Here is a 12,090-nt window from a genome sequence, read left to right on the forward strand (position 1 = left end):
CCAGCCAATGTTGAAAGTCAGACCATCTGGGAACATCTTGATGGAAAGCTCACTGATATTGCTGATTTTCATTCCATAGTGAAATATCTGGATCTTATTGGCTCTCCACAAGGTACGAGGTCAATCTTAAGACTTCTGGAACACTTTGGATAATGATTGATGCTTGTGTAAAATCTACATACAGTATTTTAACCTAAATACCCTACATCCACAAACATGCATACTTGAACAGGTAAAAATCAGAATCCATGTATACTATCATGGTCATCACCACCCTCCAGATGACCCCATCCCACTCACACCTCCTGCCCCTTCACAACCCTTCGACCCTCCAACCTCTCCTCCCAAACACCGTCTCATTCCTTGTTTCATTTTCATTATAACCCTCCTGTAGGGACTTGAACTTTTTGCCCCGCCTGAACTGGGGTGACAGCTCACTAAATCACTGCCTTTTAGTGGTGCTGCCCCCTTTTTTTATACACTTTAATCACCAGACTCCAGTAACCACGAATATTGGGCTCAGTGTATGGAATTCTCCTCATAAAAGAAAAGGCAGAGGCCGCTGATGTGCTTCTCATGGCTAGAATTCATCTTGCTTTTGCTGAGACGGTGGCGGGGAATTGATAGAGGCAGGAACGCTTTGTTATGGGTGACAATCAATTGCTCAGGATCAACAGGTTTGAAGCTGTAAACTTGAGGCCATCTCCTATCTACCCGAGAGTTTCTCATCTGGCCGATGTTAATGCTGGTGGGAAGGCCTTGGATTTTGTTTGTTATTTATGGTTAGTCACAGGTTTAGAAATGGTTCTGAATGATCGGAGGCTATCTTTCACACTGGGCCTGTCACAGCTCTAAAATGGTTAACCCCTGTGTACAGACTGTCTTCAGTAAGTATATAAAGACAGAAGAAAGACAAGCTGGTATTGTTGAAAAGTTTTGTTTTAAGAAATGAATCCAATGCTGAATGCTTCTCAACCTCCATTGCTTGTCATCAACATACACAGCCTTGATCAGTCCCTTTTCTCAAGGCTCATCCCTCCACTGCCTTTCCTCTGTATCATCCGCAACCTAGCATTAATCCTTATCCTCCCTAAGGAAGCCCACTTCGTGCAGCAGCAAGGGTATTTAGAGCCAGTGTTGACATTGGACAGCATGTTAGACAAATATCCCCAACTCGAAAACCACAAGACAAATGGCAGACCCGAGCTTGCTGTGTTCTGGCAGCGAGTTTGCTGGTCTGGCTCCACTGTGGCCAGCTCTTCAGCACAGGTGACGTCTTACTGCAGGGAAAAAAAACTGAACGCGATGTGGGTAGGTGGAAGGATGAAAGAGAGTGTGGGGGCAGAGTAAAAAGTGGGAGAGATGTATAGAAAATGATAGGAAAGATGAGACGTGATTAATGCTGAAAAACAATCGAAAAAAACTTGATAAAAAACGTTTTTGGATGGCATTTTTAAGAAATAACTTGAAAATAATACTAAACATGCAGAATATGCCTGTGGCACGATGGTGTTCAAATGGAAGGAAAACAAAACTAACATTACTAAATCATTTGCGTCCAGAGACCATCAGTGAAGGGTTTTGGAAAACCAGCAACTCCCACAGACAACCAGGTGGTGGCTTTGATTATGGGTGCCCATTACATCATTTTAGGGTGGAAACAAACACACGTCCCAACACACAGATGGCTCTCACACACAGACAGAGGGCCCTGTGACCCTATGACAAGCTATCTACACACACTCAACACATTACCACACGCATACACAGAGCAACACACGCTCCAGACAGACACACTCTTCAGAGATATGGGGCCCGTTTTGACAACCGCCAAGTTGACTTGGCATTGGTCGGACTGGAGTGATCCAAGAAAAGCAAAGCGGACCCACGAGAGGGCTGGGGCTTTTGTGTTTGTGGAGTGTCACACTTCATCACGAGGGAAACCCATAACAGGCCCAGGAAGACCTTTGAAGCTATGGGAGGGGTGTGTGGGAATCGCCTCTGCGGCTACCTCTGATGTCAACTCCAATATTCTGATTGCAGGCTATTTCCTGGATTAGGATTGTGTTTGTCGGCTGAGAGGAAAACCGTCCGAGGATTGTATATCAGAGAGCAGACGAGCTGATTACACCTTCCCACCAGACACTTTACAGATTAAAAAGTATTTTCAACAATGTTGGCCATTATAATACTTAGTCAAATCTGTTGCAAATGTATTTATCAGTCATATAATCAAATTCAGAACTGATTATTTTTAGTACTGTCACAGAGAAGATGAGGATAGAAAAATAATCATCACTTTATTTTGTTTTCCATATACATATTGATAGGTTTATCAATGTGATGATTTTATTTAAGGAATGTGTTTGCATATGCTATGAATTCGTAAGGCTTTTAATGGTGGTATGACCATACACAGGTATATATGTGGTTTTATTTAATGCAGCTGTTGGCTAAATGTCCAATGGTTTGGGTTACTAAGGAGAAAGTGCCTCTGTGAACCGTTAGACTAAAGATCCTGTATATAGAACAGTGTTTGGCGGCATGGTCAGGTGATAGCAGTGCGTGCTGTTTGCTTTGGCTGCTTCATAATTAGTGGAATGGTGGTGTACTGTAATGGACCACATCCTTTTGGATGGAGCTTCGCAGGGCTTAACCACTGAAGCCATAATTTGATTCTGGGATTCTAGAAGCACGGCAAGACAAAATCAAGGAGAAATATTCCTGAAATTACATTTGTACTTAAAGATGGTTGGCACGTTTGTACATTGGAGAGTTGCTTTCCTGCAGTGTTGGATAGGGTATAGAGTTTTTATATTATTTTATTTAGAAAATCCTGATTTGTGAAAAAATCCTTTTCGAGACTCTCACTTAAGTATATTGTACAAATTTGTCATGTTTCCCCAGAATATAGACTATAAAGGCAGATCATTAACAGTAAAATCGGCAAACAAGGTAGGTATGATACATAATATAGAGTTTGTGATTTAATACACTTAAAATATTTAATTTGAATGCAAACAAACTATTTATTTAGAAAATGCCTGATTTATTACCTTAAAATTGGCAAAAGCAGTTGTTTCAAGGTTCATCATGACCATATTTGTTCAAAATATTGGTTAATGACCAAATACATGTAAAACTAATGATATTCCTATCAGCCTCATCTGTATGTTGTGTTTACTGCTAATAAGCAATTTGCTTAACTAAGCTGATGAACATGTCAAACATTATACCTGCTGAATGTCAGCATGCTTACATTTTCATTAAACATGTTAGGCTTACATTAGCCTTTAGCTCAAAGTACCACTGTGCACTGAGTACCGCCTCAAAGAGCCGCTAGTTTGGCTTTACTTCTTGTCCTGTTTAATAATAATAATAATAATAATAATAATAATAATAATAATAATAATAATAATAATAAAATAAAAAGTCTCAACAAATTAAGACCAAATTCATGAACTTGGTTGGATGTTCTCCAAGTAAGCCGCAAAATTAAATATGTTGCCATCAACTTGCAGCATATGGTGTAGTGTTTTGAATGCAGCAAATCCCAGTTTTGCTTGGTTAATGTTGGACAGGACATTTTAGAATATTAAAGATTGTGATAAAGTTTAGCGTTTTTAGTAAGGCCCTGTTAGTTAAGCTTGTAATATAGAATAATTATTAATCCCATGGTTTCTGTAACTTTCATTTGTCCATTAATATTCTTTCCTTCGCAGCAGCTCCCGTGCCTGCAAATTTGATTCTTTTTGATTCCTTAAATAAAACATTTGATTCATTTTATAAGAAATGGCTCTGTCTCCTATCAGTAACGAATCTCTGTGTCTTATCAATTCTCAAAACAATATCAAGGTTCTTAAGTCTATATTTCCTGGGGTGTAATTCTAGGTGGCGTTGTTGGTTTCCTCTGATTTTCCCCCTAAGGTCCCGCCTATACATATTATTATTCTATAACAATGTGAAATATTGTAAAAGCCTAAATTAAATGGATGCTAGATCAAGTCCGGTTGGATCAAAATGAAACATGGATAAAAGTAATCATCACCACTTTCAAATGGCCCTGAAAGGCCCTTTTCTAAGCAGATATTTATTTTGACACCCAAATAATAGTTATCAGAAATATTATCTCCAGGCTTTCACAAAAGCCTTGCAGCTTAAGAAGCAAAATATTTTTTTCCGTTCTAATGCTTTATGTAGCTTTAAAAGCTAAATGGAAGGGGGGCAAAGCCAGATTTTCATTGGGGGGATTTAGAGGGAAAAAAAACCTGAATTACTGTTTGCAGACTGGGGCTGTTGTTAAGGACGATGGCATGATCAAACACAATTTGGATCAAATCAGGACTTTATTTCACATTCTCTCACATTTCCAATCAAGGACCGATTAGCCTCAGACATTAATGAGCCTACTAATCCATTTAGGCCCCTCGTGATAACAGTTAATTGTCTGTAAAAATGTGTACAGATCCCCGTTTGGGTTGTTTACTAACTGATTTGGATGTGGTTAGGCCCTAAAGAGGTATCATTATGTTGATAGTTCTTTGGAAAATGAGCCCCTGATGGAGGCAACACCAGAGTGGAGTAGAGTTAAGAATACACAGGACTGCTTTCAACCGCTGCTCACTTGAATGCAAATTTATCACTATCTTAAGATAACATTTGGCTGTCATCAGCCCTCATTGAACTTCATTTATAATAAGCATGCTGACTTTTCTGTCTTGCTCAGCACACTATAGCAAAGGAAGTTAACATTTCTTGCATACACCTCTGATATAAGATAGATGGTGATTCACATTGTAAAGTCCAGGAAAATAATCCAGGAACGTGACAACCAGATGTTCCAGACAAACGTCTTAATTTAGTTTGCCCTGTGTCTCCTGCTTCATGTTTATGTGGCTTAGTTGAAACTTAAATTGAATTACAATAAAATTCAAATCCAATTTGTATTCGGCATGAAGTCAGAATAAGAATTGTACATTGGCTTGAGTTGAAGCAGAAGGTTCTGTTTGAATTTAAGGTACTAATGTTTACCTAAATAAGAGAAAATTGTGATTAAAGTTTACATTCCTATGACATTATCTCATTGAAAATAGAGCTCAAACAGAAGGAAATCTATTCAATTTTGCTTCCGGTTTGCAATTTGAGTCTCACGTGTTTTCCCAAATCATTAATATTCAGCATCCTTTTTAAAATCCACCCCAAGTATATGCATAGAGGATTGTTGTAGTTTGAGCGAGGGTGAGTGTCTAATGTAAAATGTTAGACAGTTTAAAAACTGATCAAAAACAAAAAGACTGTATCAATATTGAGAGTAGACAATGGCATTTGTACCACGACAGTGGATCTGTTATGTACATACTTTTTAATGTTCCCTTAAAAATGCATGTAATAATTGTCAACTATATGTTGATTTATATTTTACTGTAATACATTTCAAAAACTGTTACTATGCAACACATGTAGTTGCTTTGTCATGTTGCAGAAGAGACCAGCCGTGTGTATGTGTGTTTGTATTCTGGCCACTCAGCGTGCAACCTTGGCTGGCCTGTTCTGACACTCAATTTATTGTCTTGTGATTTGAGGCCTTTGTTTCTCATTACACCCAAAGTTTTTGTGTCCTTGTGCGACAAAAATTAGTTTGCTTGTCTGTGTAAATCACCTGTCATATGCACATGCTCCTTTAAGGAAAGGCCAAGGGTGTCATTTGATTCCTGCTGACTTGCTTTCATATTTATGCGTCTCATATTCATGTCCATTGGCTGTGTCTCAGTTGGGCTATCCATCAACACTTTTTATCCCCATCGCACCAACAATACGGACATAAAACGCTTTTTTACGTCAGCAAAAAGCTGCCACAAATAAAACCGGAACAACACACCTCTTTATTTGTCTGGGTAATAAAGTACATATATTAAAACGGATAAGTGACAACATTTGCATGAGTCATATCCTATCAGCCTGGGCTTTAATGGAAATGACCAGAGGCTGTATTATAAAGTATAACTCACAAAATTGGAGAACATAGGTGATATATTAATGAGTTTACCAAACTGAGGGACAACCAGACCCAGGGGGATGTGTCCTGCTTTCCCCAAGGCCATTTTTCAAACCACCATGTCAAAGAAACATTTTGAAAACTATATCGCTCATCCTGTCAAATGGACTGTCCAACACTGAAACACATTTATTTGTAGTTTGTTGTCATTGTGCATGTATTGCATTTTGGTTCACCTGCCCAGGGACTGAGGATGAATATGACCTGTCCAATAAAGTATCTCAATAAAATACATCAGACTTCATGAAAGTATATATTTGTGTTTTTGCCAGATCAAATAATATAAAAACATGGTCAATGTTAAAAGAACGAATATTCATGGGCTCCTGTAAATGTTCTGTAGAAAAAGGAAACAATCAAACAAAGGAACTAAGAAAATATACTTATAACATCATTATTTACGTATTATTTACTTATTTACTTACCTTTTTTTTAAATAAAAATTAGCAAAAAAAAAAAAATCACATGTGCCACAAAACAAATGATTTGCATCTGCAGGTTGTAGATGTTGCCATATATTCAGGATGAATAAAACAAACAAAAACAAAAAAGGGAACCTAGTTAAAAGCAATGGGATGAAGAGACGTCTCTCTCAATTTTGTACATTCAAACAAAATCAGTTGCCTTTAGCCTGCTTAGGGGTAGAAGGTGAGGGAAGCACACAAAAGCAGTGCAATTATTCTGCTCTGGCACAACAACAGAGAGCAAAAAGAGCATCAAAGGCTTTCCTCTGAGCAAAATAGGGCTCCCTCAGAGGAAAAGCGCAACCGGTGTGTGAATACCATCTCATGGACGTTTGGTCCTCTCTTGAGACACAAGAGGCAAAGGATGTGTCAGTATTAGAGTTACAGAGCATATCCACTTTCATTATGCTATAGTACAGTATTATCAGCATCTTTTTTATTTGGTAAGTTTATGAGAGCTGAAATATTAAAATGAGATATCACATTTGACATATGAAAGGTTCAAAAGCTACATTTGAAATAAAAAAAAAAAATCACATTTAAATACGTTAATGTAATGTTACAGGTGAAAGTGCTGCTTTTGCATGTGAGGTCATTTTACGTCCTACTCAAATTTAACATTAGAAATGAAGATTAACATAAAGATAAAGTACATATGCACACATGCCAACTGGGTGTGCCTGCGTAGTTTGTGTGTGCTGTTTTATAAGTTATAATTATTACTTTTATTTTTTTTTTACTTATTTTACTTCTGGTATGTTTTTAAATGACTTGCTGTCAAAGCAAAGTATCTTTTCATTATAGTCTAGGTATATAACCATAGTCATGTGAACATGATTAATAAAATGTATTTATATTTAAATACATATATTTATTACATATAATCTATATTTCAAATGTATAATTATAATGTTATAGGAGAGAAAATGACAGGGACCGATTTTCCATCAGGCACATGAGAGGGCAGCTTGGTGTACAGAGGGGTCCTTCAGCAACCCGGAAGTCTAGCTCTCACATGTGTACATGCACCGGTTGCTAAGCGCAGGTATCACGTTGAGACCAGTACAGCCAGTGCTTTGATGTCATCAGTCTGTTGAGCAGAACAGAAGAAGATGAAGGTGGTCGCGTTAATAAGGTATTCGCATCACAGTTATATCACTGCATAGAGAACGGCACACTAGCTAAATCTAGGATGGATAACTGTCAACAAAGGGTAGATAACTTGTTCCTATGAGGTGTCAGGTGTTGCATTTCCCCTCTAACTTCGTTCAAAGCCATGATATGTTGACTAGGGTGTTGAAAGCCCCTAACTTTAAAAGAGTAATACAGTAGCAAACTTACTGCATGGTAAGAATAAAGCATCCTCAGTATAGTAAGTACAGACATAAACAGGTTCTTCATTATATTCCTTTATATTCCTTTATTGATCCCCATGGGGGAAATTCAAGTGTTGCAGCAGCTCAACTACACAGACAGACAATAAATACACATACTATACAACTACACAGACAATAAATACACATACTATACAACTACACAGACAATAAATACACATACTATACAACTACACAGACAATAAATACACATACTATACAACTACACAGACAATAAATACACATACTATACAACTACACAGACAATAAATACACATACTATACAACTACACAGACAATAAATACACATACTATACAACTACACAGACAATAAATACACATACTATACAACTACACAGACAATAAATACACATACTATACAACTACACAGACAATAAATACACATACTATACAACTACACAGACAATAAATACACATACTATACAACTACACAGACAATAAATACACATACTATACAACTACACAGACAATAAATACACATACTATACAACTACACAGACAATAAATACACATACTATACAACTACACAGACAATAAATACACATACTATACAACTACACAGACAATAAATACACATACTATACAACTACACAGACAATAAATACACATACTATACAATACACAGACAATAAATACACATACTATACAACACAGACAATAAATAACATACTATACATACTAAATACATACTATACAAGACACAGACAATAAATACACATACTATACAGCTACACAGACACAGACAATAAATACACATACTATACAACTACACAGACAATAAATACACATACTATACAACAAAATAAAGATAGAATGCGAGGTAGAATATGAGGTGTCAGGTGTTGTAGGGTGTTGAAAGCCCCTAACTTTAAAAGAGTAATACAGTAGCAAACTTACTGCATGGTAAGAATAAAGCATCCTCAGTATAGTAAGTACAGACATAAACAGGTTCTTCATCACTGAATATTAACACATTAAATGATCGCTAACCGTAATGTATAAGTCTGCATCTTAATGATTTCTAACACAGCTTTGCCTCTGTGCCTTTTCCTCCTGCTGGGTTCCAGCGGAGGCAAAGACAGCTGCTACAACATGATGCAGTGTGTTGCTGCTGGGCACCGGATCGTAGCTCTGGCCAACCTCCGTCCCGCCAACACAGGTGAGGGAGATGCCCTGCAGTGGGTTTATGATCTACAGGTGCTAGCTGGGCTATATGGGCCAGCCAGCTGCATTTCTGCGGACCAGGACACTAAAAGCTGTACACAATCTAAGCACTGCAGAACTCTATGTACTGTATATCCTGCATAGTCCTATGTTATGTGATGTATGTGATGAGGTATATTTTCTTCCAGGGCACACTGTTCTTGGTTCCTGTCATTTGAAATTTAGTATGGTCCAAAAGTAAATGAATAATAAAATCCCATTGAAATAAATATAATTATATGAAAAAACAACATAAGCTAAACCAGATACTAAATTGTGAAACATTTAGACACAAATAATATGGCATTTATTGTCATGTCATTACAGAAGTTATCATTTCAAATGGCTATTTTTAATTCCAAGTCTATTTTTTTGCAGTGAGAAATTTATTTAATCGTGTAAGAATAAAGTAAATTACAAATTTCATAATAATTTTAATTTATTTAAATTCTTAATTTATGTGATTATATATATATATATTTCTTTTATTTCAGTCAACTTGGATCTTAAAGTTACTATTCAGTATTTCGTTTTTAACTGCTCATGAGTCCCTTTAAAACAAGTCATTTTAGCTTTTCGGTAAGCATATCGTTGTGTAATGAATGGTTTAAATTGTGAATGTGTGTGTCCTCCAGTTCATTTATCTTTTTCCCCAAAATTGCAACATCACATACTGTTAATTACTGTCAGACACATGATAAGTGGCTTATCACAAGACACTGGGCTAATTCTCTTTTCCCCATTGCCACAGATGAGTTGGACAGCTACATGTACCAGACAGTGGGCCACCAGGCCATAGAGCTGTATTCTGAAGCCATGGATCTGCCCCTGTATAGACGCACCATCCAGGGCTCCAGCCTGGACACCAGCAGAAACTACAATGTGACAGAGGGGGATGAGGTGGAGGATCTGTATGAGCTGCTGCACCTCGTCAAGGTAGGCCTTTGTTTTCCCACCATTTGTGAGAAATATAGGATTTTATCATTTTAGCCACGGCTGCAGAGTGGATTCTGCCTAACATTCAAGTTCAACCCAGGTCAGCTGGACAAATGATTAGTGATACTTTCATCACTAACAGCTACTACATCAAACCAAATAAAGGATGTTGTATTGCTGTATATATCTATTATTATCATTACAACATGAAGTACAAACAAGTATAAACTGCTATGTATTAAAAATAGAGGGCCAAAGCAGACTTAGTGATATCTACTTGAGCAGAGAATGAAGTAGCTCTCTGTATTTGTGTGTTGTAATACAATCTTTTTTTTGCTTTTGTTTACATAGTTGGGCCAGCTGTTTGTGCATGTTAGTGCATGTGAGTCTCTCTTTTGTGTCCCACCATCAAGCTAATCACCGCTGCTCTGCACTGCACTGCACTGCACTCAAACAGCGGCTTTTTTCACTTTGTATTGGGCAGACACAGTACAATCATTTTGTTTGTCCCCTATCTATAATTTCAATTTAAAAGGTATAATATCTGCACAGACCTACATATCCACGAATGTATATATCATAAAAATAAAAAAAACCTGTACAGAGAAGCCGACCAGTTTTACGAGACCTTTTTTGTAAGACTCAAGTCAAAATTAACAAATTACATCAATTAAAGTAATAAATCCTAATTTTATTCTCACATGTGATATATAAGAGTATGCACATGGTAATTAAATATAAAGTACTCTTCTTCAGAATAGTTTATGAGTTATAGTTATAGTTATAGTGTTAATTCTGTGAACACACCATTGCTATGCTGCATCATGCATATACTATAGTCATCGTTTTGACTCCTTGCCACCAGTGACATATGCTTGACTGCTTTTTAGTGAACAAGCTCTCAGAGCACTACTAAACTTCTCATCTCTGCTTGGGTTCGTGACATATGTCACACTGTTGAGATGTTTTACAAGTCATTCTCTGTGGATTCAGAGTCACTTTGTAGCCCATCATCATCAGCGTCTCAAAGAGACCGTGCTTGTCTAGTTTCATCTGGCCTATCTGTACACTAACAGTCCTTAGCACCTATTGTAAAGTGCAACCAAGCTGCTCAGTAGATTAAAAAGCTATGTAAGTGCTTTCCGTCTGTCTTGATTTCACTTTCAAAGTGGAGTAAGTTTTCTTTTCATCTTAGTCTGTGAAAATAGTGTGCCTGTTTTATCAGTTAATGAAAGTTTTATGTGTGAAGTTAGAGAGAGGTGCCCTTCCACAACTGGCTTCACAGGAAAAATTCCATTCTTTTTTTTATCTCACTTGACAGAAGATCAGATGCAAAAATTAATCACCAAATTAATATTTCATCAAATACCACTTTTGCCAGGACGTTGAGAAAATATTCATTTGATGCCAAATTATGTATGAGACCTCGGTGGTCTGATGTGGTGCAGGGTGGCTGACTGACAGGTTTGAGACAACTGCGTGTGTGTTTAACACACCGCTGGCACTGCCTGCCTACCTGACCGCCTGCAGCCATGAGGAAGCTACCTGGACGCACACTTCAACAGCTCTCGCTGCTGTCAGCGCAAACAGGGTGTGGGATTGATCCTGTGTAACACCTTTTCCCCTCTGCACCCCCACACAACCTCTCATTTTAGCTTGCAGCATAAAAATTCTTATGGGACGGTGGATACAAGTTATTTGTTGAGTTTGGAGTTGGCTTGACGTGGTGTAAATGAGAGAGGGAGTGTGGTGCTTGGTTTGGTCTGTGTGGAGGCATGTTCATCCGGAGCTTAGGGCTGCTCCAGGGCCCCTGCCTGTCCGCACTCCACCTGGGTGGCAAGGGCCAGTCAGCCTGCCTCGGGGCATTTTGCGCCCTCTGTCTGACTTTATGTGTCGTCTTCTGTATAAATCGCAGGCTTTACACATGCAGCTACACGAGAAAGCTCTTGTTTGTTTGTTTTTCTTGTAAGTATAAGCACACATGCGTCCAGTCCAATTTCTGTTTTTCGGGCTCTCATGAGTATTCACAGTGAAATAG

The 12,090-nt window shown here is 37.8% G+C and overlaps 1 protein-coding gene across 1 annotated transcript in view; it reads left to right on the forward strand.

The window, feature by feature from the left end:
- The first annotated feature begins 7,522 nt into the window (after nucleotides 1–7,522).
- Nucleotides 7,523–12,090, forward strand: part of dph6 (diphthamine biosynthesis 6) — a 57,388-nt gene continuing 52,820 nt past the window's right edge. Inside the window, exons 1-3 of the mRNA XM_054614629.1 lie at nucleotides 7,523–7,654; nucleotides 8,981–9,072; nucleotides 9,868–10,052. Coding sequence (XP_054470604.1) covers nucleotides 7,632–7,654; nucleotides 8,981–9,072; nucleotides 9,868–10,052 — 300 coding nt within the window. The 5' untranslated portion in view covers nucleotides 7,523–7,631. The remainder of the gene's footprint in view (nucleotides 7,655–8,980; nucleotides 9,073–9,867; nucleotides 10,053–12,090) is intronic.

The sequence above is a fragment of the Anoplopoma fimbria genome, chromosome 15 (genome assembly GCF_027596085.1).
Source record: "Anoplopoma fimbria isolate UVic2021 breed Golden Eagle Sablefish chromosome 15, Afim_UVic_2022, whole genome shotgun sequence".
NCBI classification, from domain to species: domain Eukaryota; kingdom Metazoa; phylum Chordata; class Actinopteri; order Perciformes; family Anoplopomatidae; genus Anoplopoma; species Anoplopoma fimbria.